The sequence below is a fragment of the Anabas testudineus genome, chromosome 18 (assembly GCF_900324465.2).
Source record: "Anabas testudineus chromosome 18, fAnaTes1.2, whole genome shotgun sequence".
Classification (NCBI taxonomy): Eukaryota; Metazoa; Chordata; class Actinopteri; order Anabantiformes; family Anabantidae; genus Anabas; species Anabas testudineus.
In genome coordinates, this window is record NC_046627.1 from 11,664,781 (window position 1) to 11,686,469 (window position 21,689).

Below are 21,689 nucleotides of genomic sequence, written 5' to 3' on the forward strand. Positions count from 1 at the left end.
CTAAATCTGAATGATCAAGTTATCATTGACTCTAAAATAATACAAAATTGAATCTATTGATTGTTTCATGAGAGAAACTGTGGTGAATTACAATTTGTGGGCAGTATTTAGAAAGTTACTTTAGAGGAAGTGGCAGTTTAAATGACTAACTACAAAATTAATTTACTACCAAACCAATAGTAGCGAGCACAAAATAAATAAAACATATCTTCTTGTTGCAGACACTTGATTCATTTTAATATGTTCCAACACAAAGCCAGATTCTGATGTCACTGCTCCATCTCTAACAGCTGTTGTAGTAGAAGTCAGTAAAATAATGATCTGAGTACTGACTCTGATGTACTGACAGTTTTCTTACATTAGTATAAACACATTGAAACACATAATGATATCATATTGAACAACAGTGACAAACTGGACTAATGGCCATGTATAAAAAATATATTTCAAAACCTCATCATGTGTCATTGATTATTGAAACCTGCTGATTATGAATGTTGAGACAGACTCATACTGTCTGACTGTATCTTGATTCACCTAAGAGAACATGTGTATGTCTCTCATCTTCTCTCTTTGTCTTCTGTCTTCTTTCAGGTGAAACAAAGACTAGAACTTTACAATAACCTTGGCCAGGAAAACAAGCAACAGCAGCTGCAACTGGAGAAAAAAGAGGTTCAACTTTTCTTTATGCTCATTTTTCTCCACACAACATTTGTTCAATTTCAGTATAAAACAACAAACCCAGAGCCTGGCAATTTTGTTAAAATTATTATTCTAAAAACATGTCATATGTGTAACCATATGCCACCCTAAAGCCAGAATAGAAAATTTCCAAACATGCTGAGGTTAATAAACACTGCAAGGTTACATTTACCCTCCAAATCCATGCATGCAGTAAAGAAGGGCTTAGGGCTGAAAAACTCCCCCATTCACTTAGTTCAGAAACAAACCAGATAATACGGTGATCCCGAGCCAACAACTAAAACATGAATTTACAATTAAAACAACTGCTTTTTATAGAACGACCCTGTTAGCAGAGTAACCGTGATTCTTTAAGTGAGAGACTATCTTTATTATTATTATTACTCTTTAAGACACCCCAGGAGGAGACTGTGCACAAAACCAAAGCAACACTATAGCAAGGTCGCGTGGACGCCAAGAGTGTACAAAAATAGTGGAGGTGACATCAAAAAACCCTACACCAGAACCATATACATATGTACAGGCCGACCAGGGCGAGGCCCCGTGAAACAACAAGGCGACGCCACTGGTGGCATGAATGTCAACAACCTGAGTGATCAGTGAGCGTGAGGAAGACAGCATCTAAACATACCAGTTCACCATAAAACTCTTCGTCCATGAGTCTTTCTCTAAGGCAAATCTATTTACAAAAATGCTTGACTAAATAAATAGGTTTTCAGCCTAGACTTAAATACTGAGACTGTGTCTGAGTCCCAAACACTATTTGGAAGGCTATTCCATAACTTTGGGGCTTTGTAAGAAAAGGCTCTGCCCCCAGCTGTAGTTTTTATGATACGAGTTACTGACAGGCAGCCAGCATCCTCTGATCGAAGCAGGTGTGGTGTATCATAAGACACTAGCGGTTCACTTAGATACTGCGGCGCAAGATGATTTAATGCTTTAAATGTCAAAAGTAGTATTTAAAAATCAATGCGAAATTTCACAGGGAGCCAATGAAATGTAGATAAGATAGGCGTGATGTGCTCATATCTTCTGGTTCTAGTGAGGACTCTCGCTGCTGCATTCTGAACTAACTGAAGCTTGTTTATGCACCTGGTTGAACAGCCAGACAGTAAGGCATTACAGTAGTCCAACCTAGAGGTGATGAAAAGCATGGACTAATTCAGTAGCGCCACAGCTGAAGAGGGGTGGCTTTGGGTGTGGGCAGAGGTCTGAGAAAGGAGACAGTCAGCCGGAGTCACACAGTAGAATATTGATGTAATAAGAAATATAGATTACCTGAATGAGAGCAGCGAGGTGAACCTGGTAGTGAGGAGACGGCGAGACGATAAAAAAGCGAAGCACTGTTGAATTTCTCTGTGTATGATTTCAGACTTCAGAGGCAGAGTAGGGAACAAGGTGAGAATGGACACAGGAACGAATGAGATACAGGGAAGAAAACAGGTTGAGAAAGAGATGTAAGTTAGGGGAATACATTCATTGTACCAGAGGTTCAGGCTGAGGCAGATCGTAGGTAGTCGGGAATGTGAGTCCTATCCTGGGAGACAGTTCGAAGAATGACACAGTTCAGAGTGGAAAACACTCACAGTACCAGAGGTTAGCAGAGGCTGGTCAGGGCAGAAGGCAGGTGCAATAAGGGGAGTCCAGTATAAACAGGTTCTAGGTCAGACAGGGGTCATAACAGAAGATGAGTCCGAAGGTTAATGATAGATAGATTCATTCTCTGGTTCATGTGAAACTATCTGGCAACTAGGAGACTGACAGACCTGCTAATAAAAGGGACAGGGAAGACACTGGTGATGTGTCACGATTTGCAATCAGCAGGTCACCTGGCAAAGAAGAGACAAAACAGGGAACAGACCAAAACGGGCTGGAAACACGATATGAGGTCATTTAACACCATCTGTGTGGTTGAGGTCTGACTGGGAAACTCAAAGAGGTGAATTTTTTATCTCTGAAGTTGGAAGATAATCACAGTATGATATGGGGTTGTTTTGCTGACTCTGGACCTGGACCACTTGTCATTGTGGTTTATCAAAGTACCAACAGTAACTTCAGTCATTGGAGTAAATCCACTACTGACTTCAAACACATAAAATCCACCTTGTGTTATGTCCTGGTGATTGTGGAGTGGCGCCTTTGACACCAACCCTAAAACTATTTGTATCCATAAACTTCATCGTCTGCTTCATTTCCAGAACTCCTGTCTTCTGTTCCTTCGATCTCCACTGAGACCTCTCAGAGTTTTGGTTTTCTATCTTCTCCTAAGCTCCTGTAGAGGTAAGTTACACACATACAGTATCTTAAAATGTCACAAGACGATACCTACAAAATTATCATCATTATATGTTATTAACCAATGAGTTTATTTGTTCTTTAAATAGTTACTGTCATCACAAAATGAATAAATTATGTTGAGCTCTCTGACATCAGGTGGATAAAATCTCTCCTTTATCTGGAATCAAACCACAAACAAGTAAATTGGCTCATTATGAATTTCTGAGCATGAACATGAAAATTTAAAATTAACCACTAAGAGCTCTGTTGGAGGACTCCACATGTTCAATAAATGTGGTTGAAAGTCCATATTAGTATGAATGAGGCATATATTAGTGTAATATGTTTTAAAGCTAAACAAATAAAACTTTATTCTTCAAGTATTAATAAATGTTGTATTTCTTTCCAGGTGAACCTGAGTTAATTGGTCAAACTCAGCCAATAGTGGCGAGAGTTGGTGATGACGTCATGTTACCATGTCACTTTGAACCTGTGATGGATGCTGTTATGATGACTCTGGAGTGGTCGAGGTCTGACCTGAATAATGTCATTGTGTACGTGTGGCGTTCAGGTCAGGAGTATGTAAAGGAAAATCATCCGTCGTACACAGGAAGAACATCACTGTTCACTGATGAACTGAAACATGGAAACATTTCACTGAAACTCTCTGGAGTGAAATTGTCTGATAAAGGAACGTACAAGTGCTTCATTCCTAAACTCAACAAACAAACTTTAGTTGAACTTGTTGTTGGTAAGTGGACATACTGTTTCTAGTATGTGTGTATTTTAGTATCAACAGTTTCTGTCACTGATGTTAGGAGCTGAACTTTATAATAACTGTTTAACATCAGTGTCAGTGTTACAGCTTTATTTAATAATATGATGCAGGATATGAAAATATGAATTTTTGGAAATTTCTTTTTTATTATTAGTAGTAACGCAGTTTCTGTCATTTCAAATATCAGATCAAATTCCTTTATTACTTGTTAGTATTTTGGTTATTTATTATTTTTAAATGAACATATAAATAATTGTTTTAAACTTTTCCTTTTGCTCAGCACCAGATTCTGCTGCTTCACCTTTTATCAGTTTATCAGGGATTGATGAAGATAAGGGTGGAGTGGTTCTACAGTGTAAATCTAAAGGCTGGTATCCAGAGCCTGAGCTGTTGTGGCTGGATGCTGAGGGAAAGATCCTCTCTGCTGGACCTACAGAGACAGTCAGAGGTCCTGATGACCTCTATACTGTCAGCAGCAGAGTGACTGTGGAGAAGAGACACAGCAACAACATCACCTGTAGAGTCCAACAGAGAAACATCAACCAGATCAGAGAGACACAAATACATATATCAGGTAAACATGAGTTTTTATTTGTACAACATGTTAATTGTTTTTGTTTCTGATTTTATATAAATTTGATGTGATTGTGTCAATGTCAATTGTGATTTTCCTAATTTCAGATGATTTCTTTAACATCCAGACCAGAGCTACTTCTGCTGCTGCCACCGTTGCTGTCTCTGTTAGTTTGGCTGTTTGCATCCTGCTTATTCTTTTACTTGTCTTCATTTTATGGAAGATGAAAATGAGTAAGTCATGAAATAACTGGAGTAGTTGACAATGTGAAGTATAATTGGATTAGTTGCAGTTGTCTTTTTGTATGTTCTGGTGTTATTTTCCTTCCCATCAGTCAGATTTTAGAATTAATTATTTCATGTGTTGAGTTCATTTCCTAAAGTATAAGTTGATGTCTTTTACATTTCAATCTTTACACAGAGTCCAACTTTTGTGGGTGGAAGGAAAATAAGAACCAGAAAACTGAGGAAGAAAAAGAGGCAGCTCATGATAAATAAAACAGAGCAAATGGAGGTTGGCAACAAGTGAAACACTAAAATTAAGCTAAAACATAAGTAAAGAAGGAGCAGGTTGTTTTCAAAGACAGGTTTTAATCATCCTATTTAAAATGAATGAGGGGCCAAAACATTAGAACCACCTCTTGATATAATTTACTCCAGTACGACTCTAGCACCAACTATGAACTCAGTAATAAACATATAGTTTAATTATCAACTTTCAGACACTTTCAACAAAAACCTTTTTAGATCATATTAGATTGTACAGTTGTTTCTAATAAAGTGAGTTTATGTTGACAAGTTAAATTATTACATAGAGCTGATCATCTGTAGCTGTTGTGGTGCATTAATTCTAATATACAGTGATGATAAAACATGTTCCTCAGATTATTTCATATTTTCTCTTTATTCCCAGTTTGACTCTGAAGTCCAGTAGTTCAATGCTGACGTTCATCTTTCTACTTTAACTTTACCAAAATCTTTGAAGATTTCTAGTCAGTGAAGGACTCAGTAAATCTACAAAATTATTCTTTAATTAAAGAACACGTCTCTCTTCATTTCTGTCTTTCATCAGCTGGGAACAAGTGGAGCTGCTCCAGCTGGGTCCTCCACCTCTAAGGTAAGTGATGATGTTAAAATCAAATGTAGAAACTTTTCCTGAAAATAGAAAACAGATGTTCAGTAAAATAAAGTCCACAAGACAAACTTCCACACACAGAACTGAGCAGCACTGAACAACAGATTTAGTTGAACTAGTTGAACTAACTAGTGGAAAAATGAAAACTCTGTCTCAGTTTAAGTAGAAGATCATTTCAAACAAAGATTCAGGAGGAGAAACAAGATTAACGAGGTTCATCTGATCGTTATGAACTTTATGAATTTAGAATTTTTCCCTTTGAATCTTCTTCACTCAACACTTTGATTCCAGTAGACGAGTTTAAATATCAAGACAGAGCTCAGGAACCAATAAAACCAGATCCAGAACCACTTTATATTTAAGATCAGGGTTCAAGTAGAGGAACTGACATGAAATCCACTAAATGTGTAACAACCACAGTGAATCAGTGAATATATATAAATATATAAACATAGTATCTGTTCATACTCTACAGTAACATGTGGAGTAGTTTGTTGAAGTATTTGTAAAAAACACCTGAAATAAGACAAACAGGCCGTGAGGTCACTAAAGAAGAAGTGGAGTTAGAGCTAGTTTAACAACAGGAAACATGAATCACAGCTCATTTATACCCTCTATTACTACAGATAGAACAGACCACAGCCTTATAATAATGAGTCTGCTACTAATCAAAGAGACCAGGACCAGACAAGGTTCAGGAGAAAGAACCTCAGTGACTGGAAAACTAGGTGCTGAACCTGATGCTGCAGCCACATTACAGTGTAACGTTTACTATCAAATATCAGGACAAAAAATATATACTGTTGGTTTTCTAGCACTGGCAGAAGTATTAATACTTGTCTATAACAGAAACTCATGCACAGAAATCAACGTGGCTCTGTTGTTTCTCACATTACTGATTAAAAATCTCCATGTTACATAAGATCCTGAGTAAAACTCATGCTGAGAGTAGAGGATGTGTCTGAATCCATGTTTATGTGGATCTGGATCTGTGGTGGGAACAGTGGGAGAAGCTGCTGCTGATGGAGGCTCAGATGAAATGTTGATGTAGTGAAGGAGCTGGATCAGCTGTCAGTGTCACATGGTTCTAGCTTCAACACCTCCTGATAAAGTCCATCCTAAACAGTGAGGAACAGAATCCTCTGGTTCAGGACCAGGTTTTCTCTCCCAGTGACAGCAGTGAAGTCCTGACTCTTCACCTGCTCACAGCTCACTGCAGACAGAGAATCTAAACTAAGGAGAAGGTGTCATCTTAAAAATAATTAGATTAAACTAAAACTCAAATAAATATTTGAGTAGACATTACAGTTCAGTGGGAATTTATCTGAAGAAGCTGCATTTTCAAAGTGTTTGTTTTAACTCATTCAGGATAATAAGAGAGCAGGTCTCAAATAAAACTAAGCTTCTGATTGGCTGAACACACCTGATCCAGATAATGAGCAGTAGATAGTTGGAGAACCAGCAGGACAGCAGCAGTGAGGACCAGGGTTGTCTCCTCCTGCTTTAAACTAACAGGAGACTGAGAAATAGATCAAACAGAGAAGACTTGATTCATTACTTGATTAGAAAAAGTCCAATCAGAAACTTTTCCAGAGCTCTGTTCAATGCTGGAAACATGAAGAGGTTTTCTCTCTGTGTTAGTGTGTTACATTGTCCAACACTGAGCAGCTAGTTTGGTATTTAACATCCAATAATAGTTGGAACTGTTTCTCTCCCAGATTTAGTGATTCCAGTCAGTCTAATAGTGTCTGAATGATAGAGCCAGAGGGAGCAGGAACCAAACAGTTCAGAGACACTTGATGTGTTTATTGGATCAAATCATTCAGAGTCAATTCAGATTCAAACTGATGTTGTATGAAGATAATTAGAAACACAACTTACAACCAATGAGAAATGAACATTCACTTAGAATAAATGCTGTGTCTACATCTATTGATAATGAATTGTTTCTCTTCATTTCTCCGACCTCCCAGTTGATCAACCAGCTCCACACTGAGAAGAAGAAGATTAAAGAGGTTTGTTTGTTTTGTTTTGTTTATTTACTAAATCAGTTCATCTTCTGTATTAAATGTTGATTTTGTGATGAAGCTGATGTAGTAAATGAAATTATATAAAAACAAAGACTAATAATGTTTATAGTTGAGTAAATTCATTTAAATATCAATATAATTAATGTAGTGAGTTGATTTTCTTTTTTTTTTTTTTTTTTTTTTTCAGAAATGTTAAATAACATTCATTGTGTCCACATTAAGTTGTTGTTAATACATTTTTACTTTGGGTGGTTCTTATAACTTTAGATTTATAATCACTTAACCATTTTCTCTTTTGTTAACTCAGTAATCATGTTATAAATTCAAGATTCAAGATTCAAAAAACTTTATTAATCCCAGAGGGAAATTGTTTTGCCTCATTACCATTGTTCTCAAAACAGACAGAAAGAAAGGGAACCACAACCAGGAAAGATCCAACACCAACATAAATACACAAACATAAATACACAATAACATCAATACCGAAAAACTCAATATATATGCACAGCAAGGTTATGACAGTATCACTTCCCCCACACCTTACAGAGGGGGGAGGAATTGTACAGATTGATTGCCACAGTTAGAAAGGATCTCCTGTAATGGTCTGTGGAACATTTATTGTTAATAAATCTTTGGCTGAACGTGCTCCTCTGTCCAACCAACACACTGTGCAGTGTGTGGGATGGATTGTTCAGGATTGAGAGGAGTTTGGACAGCATCCTCCTTTCAGCAACAACATGTAGAGGGTCCAGCTCCACCCCCAGAACAGAGCCAGCCCTCCTGATCAGTTTGTTTAGTCTGTTAGTGTCTGCCACCTTCATGTTGCTGCCCCAGCAGACCACAGCATAGAAGATGACACTGGAACCACAGACTCATAAAACATCCGCAGCATGGTGCTGCAGACGTTGAAGGACCTGAGTCTCCTCAGGAAGTACATCCGGCTCTGAGCCTTCCTGGACAATGCTGATGAGTTTTTGGTCCAGTCCAGTTTGTTGTCCAAGTACACTCCCAGGTATTTGTACTCGGACACAACCTCCACCTCCTCCCCCTGTATAGAGAGAGGGATGACAGGACTCCCAGTTCATCACCAGCTCCTTTGTTTTATTGATGTTCAGTTGCAGATGATTGAGTCCACACCAGTCAACAAAACTGTCCACCACTCCACGGTACTCCGTGACATCTCCACCCCTAATACATCCTACAACTGCAGAGTCATCAGAGAACTATTGAAGATGACAGGACTCTGAGTTGTACCTGAAGTCTGAGGTGTACAGTGTGAAGAGGAATGGAGACAGAACTGTCCCCTGTGGACCACCTGTGCTACAGACCACAGTGTCAGACACACAGTTCTGCAGGCGGACGTACTGTGGCCGGTTGGTGAGGTAGTCCATGATCCAGGAAATCAGGGGAGTGTTGACCTGCATGTTTTTTAATTTCTCTCCCAGCAGTGCAGGTTGGATGGTGTTGAATGCACTGGAGAAATCAAAAAACATGATCCTCACTAAGCCCCCAGGCTTGTCCAGGTGGGTGTAGGTGCGATGGAGAAGGTGTATGATGGCGTCATCCACTCCAATATGGGGTTGATAAGCAAACTGGAGGGGATCAAGTGAGGGTTTGACCAGAGGTCGGAGGGACTCCAGTATCAGCCTCTTAAAAGCCTTCACAATGTGTGATGTCAGAGCCACTGGTCTATTGATAATGAATTGTTTCTCTTCATCTCTCCTAACTCTCAGTTGGAAACACAGCTTCAGTTTAGGAAGCAGAGTAAAGAGGTATGTTGTTTTCTTTTTTTATCTGAATCAGTTCATTTTCTGTATGAAATGTTGATTTGTTGATGAACTGAGAAGCAGGAAACAGGAAGAAAGTTGAAAACAAAATCAGAGGTTCATCTTTTCATCTAAATCAGTTGTCTCTTTATTAAATTTCAGTTTTTATCTTCTATGTAAAACAGTGATTTGTTGATGAGAATTGAATTTTTAAAGTAAAATATTTCAGATTTTTCAGTTAAAACCACAAAAAAAAAAAAAAAACTAGTGCACCCTTTAAAGATCTACAATATGAGAACATTTTATTAACCATGAAGATTAAAAATGTATTTTTTGCTGATACACGAGATCATGAAAATCACAGTTAAAACAGAGAGGAAACAAACCTTTTGTCACTTGTGGAAAGTCTTTAGTTAGTTGATTTTGAATGAAGCAAATATTAATATTATTGCTCCAGCTGGGTCCTCCTTCTTTCTGGTAAGAGATCATGTTAGAATAAAATTCATAAACTCAGCAGTTCTCTTTCTCACTCTCACTTGTCCCATGAGGTCCGCTCCATGCCCTCACAGGGTTTCTCAAGCGTAGGGGTATTGCTCCTGACAAGGCGCTTCCCCCCAGAACACTTCCCAGACATCAGGCCCTCGCCCCTATGCTGGTGCTGGGTCGGCCTATTCCCAAGCTCTTCCACCTTCCCCATCCCCTAGAACAGGGGTATTCAACTAAAGTTTAAAGAGGTCCGGTTACACAATATTTTTGGAAGCAAAGGTCCAGGAGATTATAATGTCTAGCTATTTTACTGTGATATATTATCAAGTAGCCTGCATGTAATCAATACTTAACTGTCAAATCAAATTAATTCAGTACAATTCAAAAACCTTTTGACTAATTTATTGTTATGTAACATCAAAGTGAGCATGTGGCTCCAGATCCTGGTGGACTGGTCGTACTGGACTCTGAGACTAGAAACTTTCTGTGATCACACTTCAGATTTCAGTGGGTATGTGTGTTCAAAACCTTTGTGTTTTATTTCATAATGCCGTTTGACATTGTCTCTTTTAATAAGCGCCACAGTTTATGAACATATCAGACACTGGTTTAGTTCAGTGGGTAATATGAACAGAAAGGAGTCTGGATTAAAAACTATATTTCCACTGTCCACTTTTCTCTTTTTGGACATTTTTACATTTATTTCTTCCTCTTTAAGGCTTACCGTCCTTATATCAACTCTTACCTCTTATCTCTCCTCTCTGTCGTCTGTATCTCTCTCCTCTCTGTCGTCTGTATCTCTCCTCTCTGTCGTCTGTCTGTATCTCTCCTCTCTGTCGTCTGTCTCTCTCCTCTCTGTCGTCTGTCTCTCTCCTCTCTGTCGTCTGTATCTCTCCTCTCTGTCGTCTGTCTCTCTCTCCTCTCTGTCGTCTGTCTCTCTCTCTCCTCTCTGTCGTCTGTCTCTCTCCTCTCTGTCGTCTGTCTCTCTCCTCTCTGTCGTCTGTCTGTATCCCTCCTCTCTGTCGTCTGTCTGTCTCTCTCTCCTCTCTGTCGTCTGTCTCTCTCCTCTCTGTCGTCTGTATCTCTCTCCCCTCTGCCGTCTGTCTCTCTCCTCTCTGTCGTCCGTCTCTCTCTCCCCTCTGTCGTCTGTCTCTCTCCTCTCTGTCGTCTGTCTCTCTCCTCTCTGTCGTCTGTATCTCTCTCCTCTCTGTCGTCTGTCTCTTTCCTCTCTGTCGTCTGTCTCTCTCTCCTCTCTGTCGTCTGTCTCTCTCCTCTCTGTCGTCTGTCTCTCTCCTCTCTGTCGTCTGTCTCTCTCTCCTCTCTGTCCTCTGTATCTCTCTCTTCTCTGCCGTCTGTCTCTCTCCTCTCTGTCGTCCGTCTCTCTCTCCCCTCTGTCGTCTGTCTCCCTCCTCTCTGTCGTCTGTCTCTTTCCTCTCTGTCGTCTGTATCTCTCTCCCCTCTGCCGTCTGTCTCTCTCCTCTCTGTCGTCCGTCTCTCTCTCCCCTCTGTCGTCTGTCTCCCTCCTCTCTGTCGTCTGTCTCTTTCCTCTCTGTCGTCTGTATCTCTCCTCTCTGTCGTCTGTATCTCTCTCCTCTCTGTCGTCCGTCTCTCTCTCCTCTCTGTCGTCTGTCTCTCTCCTCTCTGTCGTCTGTATCTCTCTCCTCTCTGTCGTCTGTCTCTCTCCTCTCTGCCGTCTGTCTCTCTCCTCTCTGTCGTCTCTCTCTCTCCTCTCTGTCGTCTGTATCTCTCCTCTCTGTCGTCTGTCTCTTTCCTCTCTGTCGTCTGTATCTCTCTCCCCTCTGCCGTCTGTCTCTCTCCTCTCTGTCGTCCGTCTCTCTCTCCCCTCTGTCGTCTGTCTCTCTCCTCTCTCGAACTATCTCTCATCTACTGTTGAGTCTCTAATTGATCTGTGATCCACAGAATCGATTGGCTAAGTGAAGTCACGTGGGATGGTTCAAGTCGCATTCTCGCGTCCACTTAATAACTACAGTAAAGATCGAAATAGCTGCACCGATTACAGTTTTTTCTCGATTGCTAAAACACTACACCCTATTGTCTGAACCAAATGCTCAGTTGCCTGAACCCACTGATTGAATCAATCACTCTTTTGGCAAAACCATAAGCACTTTTCACCTGTTTAGACACAACTTGCCAACACATTTTCATTGTGATGCACCTGTGCTGCATAATGGTGAGCACAGGTGACAAAAGTCAAACACAATTCAAGCACAGGTGTCACGACTTGAACACAACAACTCAAAACTGATCACACTTGTGGCTAATGATGTGAGGGAACATATACAGTAAGCCAGTTCAGAGAGCACTGGTTTGTCAGACCTTACAATGGATAGAAATCTGAGAGGAAGAGTTCGCGTGAGAGGAGGTCGAGGTGGTCAGCAAAGACAAAGAACAGTAATATCTAGCATCCCATCTATGTTGTTGTTTGGGACAATGTGAGTTTTCACAGAGCCCCCCAAGTTAGAGAGTGGTTCAGTATGAACCAAGGTTTTATCAATCTTTGCCTTCCACCGTACTCCCCTTTCCTAAACCCCATTGAGGAATTCTTCTCCTCATGGTGGTGGAGGGTATATGAACGCCAACCTTACACCAGGGTAAATCTCCTGCACGCCATGGAACTTGCCTGTGGTGACATAGGTGTGGAGGCATGCCAAGCCTGGATACGGCATGCCAGGGGTTTCTTCCCCCGTTGCCTGGCCAGACAAAATGTGGCCTGTGATGTGGATGAAGTCCTGTGGCTTGACCCAGTACGGAGACATGATGCTGTGGCTGAGTAATGCACTTATTTGTATATTTTTGTATTTTATTTTTACATAGGTTTACTGCATAAGATTTCTGTTTGTTTTACAGTTTTTATGCATTTAGCCTACAGTGAACAATAAACTTTTATTTCTCCAGCTTCATGTCCTGAGCATTGTGTTTTATATTTTTCTACATAGTGTTTAGTGACTGTTCAGTAGTGTTTTTAATTTTGATTGACTCGGGGCACGATTTGACAACATAGTTCAGTTTTGAATACAGATTGAACTGTTTTGAGGTGAAAGTTTGGTTTTGCAAGAAGAGTCTGAGGTTTTGTGAATGTAGTTTGAAACTTGGTTTTGTGTTCACAGTTTAGAGAAAAGGAGAGCAGCTTTCAAGAAATGTGTCTTAGCAATCGAGAAAAACTGTAAATTTAAGGTGTCCCGCTAGATTTGGAATCGAAACGTTCGGTTTGGTCTGTAGCTCCGGGTCCGAATGGGACAGCTTCTGGTCCGCCTTGTTAGTGACCCATGCCCTAGAGGCTGGTGCAGCCGTGGGCTTGCATGAGGTCTGCTTATCCCTCTATAAAGGAAGAGGCCGTTCGATTAACCTTTCTGTTAACTCTCTTAAAGGTCTTCCCATACCTATAAATAGTTCCAGGTGGAGATATAGTCTCTCAAAGAGTGAGTTACTTGACTAACTGGGGCGTTTTCTTTCGAGTCACTGCAGTGAGACAGTGACTGAGAATGAAGTGTGATCTTATTGAGGGTAATCTGGTTAAAGGTCAGTTTGATTTGGATTGAACTGCAGAGTTTGAACACAGGAGGAGCTGAGTGTTTCCAACTGGAACCAACAAACAAGAAATGCTACAAATCACATGATACAATATGTTTGTGGTGTGTTCATCACACTGTATGTTCAGTCACATTCACTGAAAGGAAATTCATCTGGTTTCTAATCTCTGTCTCAGGATAAGTTGTCGACAGTTTCCAGACAGAAGTTTGATGAGGAGAAGAAGAAGAAGAGAGAAGAAGCTGAGAAAGAAGTTCAGACTCTGAAAGAGCAGGTTCATATTTATATATTTATTTTTCACATTAATTATCCTGCAGACACCTACTTCTTTGTTTTTAATATCACTTCATATCTGTATTGTTTTTATGTTTTCTTGTGTAATAAATTACATGTATAATTATCTGTCCTCGACCTTGACAGATACAATCATGGATAAATATTCTAACAGAGAGATAAACTTTTCAGATTCAGATGTTTTGGGATTAAAACAGACAAACAAAAATACAGAACATTTAAAATTAAAAAATGCATTGACCTGAATGTTCTTCTCTGTACTTTAAAGTGACAAACTTTCAAACTCCACATCAGTGACTTTAGTTCAGAATCAGCAGAAATCAGATGATGAAGGAGCTTCATGTTCAAAGTGTTAGTGTTAGTTTGAAGTCATTGACCTTAATAAGAGAACAGGTCTCTTATCTTGTCTTTGTCTTCTTTCTGCTCTCAGGTGAATCAACTAATGACTGAAGTTCAGAAGCTCAAAGAGGAGAAACAGAGGAGTGAGGATCAGAGACAGCAGCTGGAAAAGGAGCTGGAGACCAACAAACAAGAGGTTCATGATTTACTGATGTTCAGTTTTTAGTTTTGAAATTCTGATGAGTGTTGAAATACCTGGATGTACTGAAGGAGCTGGATCAGCTGTCAGTGTCACATGGTTCTAGCTTCAACACCTCCTGATAAAGTCCATCCTAAAAAGTGAGGAACAGAATCCTCTGGTTCAGGACCAGGTTTTCTCTCCCAGTGACAGCAGTGAAGTGTTAGTGTTTGTTTAAACTCTTTCAGAATAATAAGAGAGCAGGTCTCGAATAAAACTAAAGAATGTGAAGAAAATAAAGAAGATTCTGAGTGAGTGAATTAAAATTATTAGTCAGTTAAGAAGAAGAATGAGACCAGAGACAAGTTGAAACAGACACAAAATGAATTGAAGAAGAAGAACGAGGAGCTCGATCAGAATAAGAGACAAGTAAACATGGAGACCAGATTCTGATCAGAAGCTGGAAGATACCATCTCAGATGTGAGGGGAGTGAGAAGAGGAAGAAAAAGTGAATTAGTATAGCAGACCAATCAGGGTTGTGTTACATTAGTGAGAAGCTGGAAGAAACTTTGTCTCACTTTGTCTCCTCTCACTCCCCCTTCATCTGAGATGGTATCTTCCAGCTTCTGATCAGAAGCTGGAAGATACCATCTCAGATGTGAGGGGAGTGAGAAGAGGAAGAAAAAGTGAATTAGTATAGCAGACCAATCAGGGTTGTGTTACATTAGTGAGAAGCTGGAAGAAACTTTGTCTCACTTTGTCTCCTCTCACTCCCCCTTCATCTGAGATGGTATCTTCCAGCTAACATTTTTGGATTATTCGTCAATGCTGAGAGAAAATCATGCTACAACACATAACTTGTTAAGACTGAATCCAAATGTCAGTGATGAAAAATCTGAAAATCTGAAAATCAGAATCTGTTGTGTCGTCATTTCTACATGTTTCTCTCTGTGTTAGATGGAGAAATCTGACAGAAGGTTTAGTGACACCAGCTCTGATTCAAACACACTGTAACATATGTAAAGTAAGAACATAGAAAACAAGTGTGTTACTCTTTGTTGATTAGTCCAACATCAATAAATACTGTGGTTTCTGTGATTTCTCTGTCTCAGGAGCACAGTGACAACTCTAAAAACAATGCCAACACATGTAGTAAAGAGACTGTGGATTCAACAACAAACGATAGTGAGGTAACGTTGTTGTGAGTGGATGAATACTGTATGATTACTACATCAGCATGTACAGTATGTGTCTTAAATGTGTTTGGATCTATTTCATGTTTGTCTTTAAATTATTTCACAGCACTAAGACTCTGTTCACAGTGATGTACAGAGGTAGATGTTGTACAGTCAAGGTCTTTCTCTATTCAGACATTTAATATATACACTAGCTAACATTATACTATAATATTATACCGCAAAATAAAAAAAGAGAAAGTGAAAGTTGTGAAACATGTTCTAACTAGATGAAGTTGAATTTTTGAACAATCAGAGCTACAGCATGAGATGCTGATTATGGTTGTGATCAGTGAAGACTACAACAGATTAAGGTGGTGGACCTGACATACACCTCAAAGTGCTGGTGGACAAACAGCAGCGACAAAGTTTCCTGCTCAGTGACCGAGTATCAATGTTGATGTTTATTAAGTTTGCAAAATAAATATCACATTACATGATCTACCTCATCTCCATCTTCCTGCAGTAGTACAGTGTCAGCTCTGATAGTACTGGCATCAATTATTTTTCCACTTTTTCCAATTTCCAATTCCTATTTTTCCAATTTAGTTCAGAGAGTTTACTGCTTGTGTTGATATCTCTACATGTTTCTGTTTGTTAGATGGAGAAATCTGACAGGAGGTTTTGTGACACCTGCTCTGAATCAAACACACAATGTCTAAAGTACAAACCTAAAAGTCCAGTAGTTCAATGTTAACGTTCATCTTTCTATTTTAACTTTACCAAAAACATTTAAGATTTCTAGTCTGTGAAGGACAAAATGATTTTTTAATTAAAGAACACGTCTCTCTTCATTTCTGTTTTTCATCAGTCGGAAACAAGTGGAGCTGCTCCAGCTGTGTCCTCCACCTCTGTGGTAAGTGATGATGGTAAAATCAAATGTAGAAACTTAGTGGTTTCCTGAAAATAGAAATTTCAGAAGAAGAATTAAACAGACAAGACTTGATTCATTAATACATAAAAAAAACATTTTTGGATTATTCTTCAATGCTAAGATAAAACCATGCCACAACAAATAACTGTTGTTGAGACTGAACCCAAATGTCATTGATCAGAAATCTGAAAAACAGAAAATTGGAATCTGCTGTTGTGTTGATATCTCTACATGTTTCTATCTGTGTTAGATGGAGAAATGTGACACGAGGTTCTGTGACACCTGCTCTGATTCAAACACAGTGTAACATGTGTAAAGTACAAAACTAGAAGCAGGGTGTGTAACTCTTTATTGATTAGTCCAACATCAATAAATACTGTGTTTTCTGTGTTGTCTTTGTCTCAGGAGCAGAGTGACAACTCTAAAAACAATGCCAACACATGTAGTAAAGAGACTGTGGATTCAACAACAAGCAGTAATAAGGTAAAGTTTTTGTGAGTGTATGAACACTGTATGAGTACTAAATCAACCTGTACAGTATGTTGTTTATCTGTGTTTGGATCTATCCCACGTTGGTCTTTACGTTATTTCACAGCACTAAGACTCCGCTCACTGTGATATACAGAGATAAACTGATATATTTTATATATTCATTTAATATATAATAGTTAAGATTATGCTATAATAATATTACCTATTAATATATATATATCAAGCAACAAGAGTGCAGGTAGAAATTGGATCATCTGCATCATTATCCTCCTTAAAAATGATCTCTACATGAAATAAGGAAAGTGAAAGTTGTGCAACATGTTTTGACTGGATGAAGTTGAGGTTTTGCACAATCAGAGCTACAGTATGAGATGCTGATTATAGCTCAAAATTCAAGATTCAAAAAACTTAAATTAAACACAGAAGGAAATAGTTTTGCCTCATTAAAGCAACACAAATACACAGTAACATCAAAACGGAACAGTTAATATACTTACAGAAAATGTGAGATGAATGAAAATGGCTTAATATTTATAGTCTAGGGCGGAATGACAACAATTATAAGAAATCAGTTTTCAGTTCCCCCACCCCTTACAGAGGGGGGAGGAATTGTAAAGATTGATGGCCACAGGTAGAAAGGACCTCCTGTGTTTCTCTGTGGAGAACTTGATGTTTATCAGTCTCCTCAGCTCTCTTCTCACCTGACCTGTTGAGATCGTTAGGGTGGTGGCTGAGTCGTGTGGGGGAGGGACTGAGGAGCATGTTGTGAACTAGAGGAGGCTCTGAGGCTCAGCCTGGAATCGAAAATTATTCAATTTGTCTGCTCAGTCCACACAGAAACTCATGTAGTCAGTGATGCAGTCTGTCAGTCCATCAATGTCCTCACCGTGAGGTTCACAGAGAGTCTTCCAGTCTGTCTCTTCAAAGCATCCCTGCAGGGCAGAGTGTGTCCCCTCTGTCCACCTCTTTATGGTTTTAATGGTGGCAGGCTGCCTCTGAACTAAAGGTGTGTGTTGTAGGAGGAGATGGACCAGGTTGTGATCTGACTTTCCCAGAGGGGGGAGCAGTGGAGCTGTAGGCATCTTTAACATTAGCCTACAACATTTCTAATGTCCTCTCCCCCCCTGGTGCGACAGCTTACAAACAGGGTGGCGTGATTAAAGCTGTGATCAGTGAAGACTACAACCGGTAAAAGGGATGGACCTGACAAACACTTCAAAGTGCTGGAGCACAAACAGCAGCGACAAAGTTTCCTGCTTAGTGAATGAGTATCAGCGTAGATGTGCATCTTCCTGCAGTAGTACAGTGTCAGCTCTGATATTACTGGCATCAATTTCCACTTTAAATCATTTAGTTCAGTTTAGACAGCTTACTGCTTGTTCTGAAATGAATGAATGACTTACACCCAAACCTGCTGAGCTCCACAGACACTGAACACATGCACCAAACAGTGAGCAAACGCATATCAGAACAGTACATTTTGTTCACTAAAGGTTGAATTATTTGTGTTACTCAGTGCCAAAACTGAATTAGAGAACATATTTAAATTTTTAAAAAGTACCAACGTGATTGATCACTGTGTTTATTCTCCTAACGGTAGCCTCTGGATGTTTGGAATAAGTTTTCCAAGCGTATGATAAACCACTTTTAGGACAAAAGATTATAACTAATCTGATCATTTCCAACAGGTTGTCACCACAGAACCCAACAATCAGTCAACAACCAAACGAACCACCTGAGAGCAATGTGTCACCATCATCAACCAAAGTGAATATGTCCAACATGAACTCACATCTCAGTCAGTAGCAAATAACAACTGTAAACTGTAAAATGGTAACTGTACCATAATCCTACAAATCTGATAACAAATGATGGACTGAACATCAGACACGACACAACTCACACAATGTTTTTGCAGACACACACCTTCAGAGCAGATTTTAATAATGTTGATTTTTATATGTTCTTGAGTGATATTGAACAATTTATATATGTTCTCTGAAATGTGGTAAAAATACTGCTTTAAATAGGTGGGTTTAAAATCTACACTATTTAAATGAAAATAAAATGTGAGGATAAAGTTCATTATACTTAAAATGGAAACTTTTATTAGTTAGTTTTATGAAGTTTATTTCAGAATCTAAACTAAATGTAAACTTTACTTTTGGGGTCCTTGTCAGTTTTCTTGAATGTTATTGGATAAATCAATTTCAAAGACAACTTTCTTATACACATTTTATAAAATAAAATATAAAACAAATGTATGTGATTTAGTCACTTGGTTAATGATCAAAAGATGTTTGTGAGATGAAAATTCAGAAGTTCACTTTTAATTTGATGCTGTTTACATCTTTGTATATTAAACAACACAGTAGAGAGCTCCTTTTGTATCAGATGTCCAAAATGATCTTAAACCAAAAGTCGTCAGTGTCAAAAACAAGTGAATTTGACTTGTTGTTCAAATACTGGAACATCTGTGTGTACATGTACATACATATGTATATGTATATACGGCACATGTATATAAAGGTGCTAAAAAGTAGATAACCTATGAGACTGTCACTGTGCCTCATGTAGCAGACAATGGTGCAGGTGCAAAATCAGCAGGTCACCTGACAGAGGAGGGAGAAAACCAGGAAATCAGTGGCAGACAGGTAGGAGGAGCTGGAATCATGACAGAAAGAGCTGCATGTGGCTCCTGAGCTGTGGGTTGCCAACCCAGATATAGTGTCAAGATAATTTTTAACCATCCTGTCGTGTTCGGGTCAAATCAGACTGATTTACAACTTAAAACACTCATAAATATTGTGTTTTACATCTGATTGCCTCAAGACCTTATGATATCCTCCACACTATGCACTTGAACATGTAAAAGTGATGATTCACCTCATTCATTGAATTTTGAGTGTTTTAATTAACCTTCTTACTTTTGTGGTGTTCCTGGTCAAAAGTGACCGCCATAGGAAATTAATGGGTTTCCAGATTATATTGATCCTTCAGACAGAAAACATCCCCATAAACACCACCCCAAATCACTCACTAACTTACTCACACATCAGACTGAACATTGTCTTTTGCGGGTACTCATCTCTTTCCAGCGCTTATGTGTCGATCCTCCCACGTGAACCAACTTCCTGATGAAACAATGTACCATATCTTCACACAGACTATACAGGTGTCTGTTATGTGAACCACACCTTCCAGACTAATCAATGTATCATCTTCACACAGACCCATATATATATATATATATATATATCTTCATGTTTGCCTTGTACTCCTTTTAGTCTGATCCCAATAAGTAGGCCACTGACCAAGTGGTTCTCTGACAAAGAGGTTCTGGTTCAGGTTTTTGGACATGATTAAAAGGACACAGAAATTGAACCAGAAAAAGAGAAGGATGTCTCGGAAGTGGAAGACAACACAGATTTTGATCCTGACCAGTTTGAACTGACCAGTCAACAGATGGAGAGGGAGAGGCACCTGAAGAACAGGAGACATTCCAGTCCAAGAGTGGACACTTGAAATGGTCTTCATCCCCCAGGACAAAGGAAGTAAAGTGAGCGTGGTAAACATCATACAGATGATGCCAGGGCAACCACAGTATGAGACATCTCGTGTGGATGACATCAAGTCCAGCTTCCACCTCTTTTTACCATTGTCCATTGAGGGACATATACTGGAGATGACAAACCTGGAGGGGAAACCTGTGTTTGGGGACACCTGGAGGGAAATGGACCTGGTTGACCTCCAAGCCAACATAGGTCTGTTGATTTTAGCAGGAGCGTATCGCTCAAACAATGAGGCTACAAAAAGTCTGTGGGTTGCAGAGTCTGGCAGGCCTATATTCCAGGCAACTATGTCTTTACAGCAGTTTCATGTCCTTTCAAGAATTATTTGATACGACACGTCCGCTGGCGAAATGACAAACTGGCTGCCATATGGAACATTTGGGACAGGTGGGTGGAGTGCATACCAGAGAAATATGGAATAAAGATCTGGGCAGCATGTAAAACCAGGAGCACCCATGCCTGGAATATGCAAGTATACATGGGGAAACCCAGTACAGGAAGGGCTGAAAAAACCAGGGCATGCGTGTTGTGCTGGACATGACAACCGGTCTCCAAGGGCATAATATAACATGTGACAACTTCTTTACATCATATACTGTTGGTCAGGAGCTGCTGAAAAGGAAGCTCACCATGGTAGAGACAGTGAGGAAGAACAAACCTAAACTTCCCCCTGCACTGGTATCGACCAGAAGAAGAGAGGGACTCATCAAAATTAGCTTTCACTGACTGACACCCATGTCATATGTTCCCAAAAATAATATAAATTTCATCCTGATGAGCACGCTCACATTATTTTCACTGCAGTTATTTTATGTCTAATTCTATAAATTCATGTTAAACGCTACTAGGAGACATTTTTCACAGCTAAACAATGTTGAATAAAAATTTGGTGGTAAAAAATGCTTTTTGTGCTAATTTAAGAGCACTTAAAACAGGCCGGTCAATTTTGACCAGGAACACTAAACTAAGGGGCAGGAGATGAACACGAGGCAATTGTTGTGATGTTATTATAACTGAAACTGTAGCTTTTAGTGTCAACATATTAGTTTTATATATTTGTAATAATTGTTTTTTTCTTTTGGTGAAGCCACGTTTCTGACTTTATTTACAGACTTATTTGTGTGTGGGTAGACCTTAGTGGGAATTTGAGAAGTTTTAAAACATTTTAAAATTAATATAATATAATCTTCAGCTGGAAACATGACATGAGGTCATTTAACACCATCTCTATGTGGTTGAGGTAGATTTTTTTTATCTCTGAACTTGGAAGATAGTCACAGTATGGTGGGGAGCATCACAATATGGGGTTGATCTGCGAGAGTGGTGAGTAAAATGTTAATCCTTTAGGTCTGCTGGAAAAGAGTCTTCACAACTGTTAGCTGGTTTTCTGTTGATGGTTCATTTTAAA

At 39.3% G+C, this 21,689-nt stretch overlaps 1 protein-coding gene across 1 annotated transcript in view; it reads left to right on the plus strand.

Annotated features, from left to right (window-relative positions):
* LOC113168332 (trichohyalin-like) overlaps positions 1-21,689 on the plus strand; it is a 287,283-nt gene that overhangs the window by 100,289 nt on the left and 165,305 nt on the right. Inside the window, exons 19-20 of the mRNA XM_033326581.1 lie at positions 13,475-13,570; positions 14,021-14,125. Coding sequence (XP_033182472.1) covers positions 13,475-13,570; positions 14,021-14,125 — 201 coding nt within the window. The remainder of the gene's footprint in view (positions 1-13,474; positions 13,571-14,020; positions 14,126-21,689) is intronic.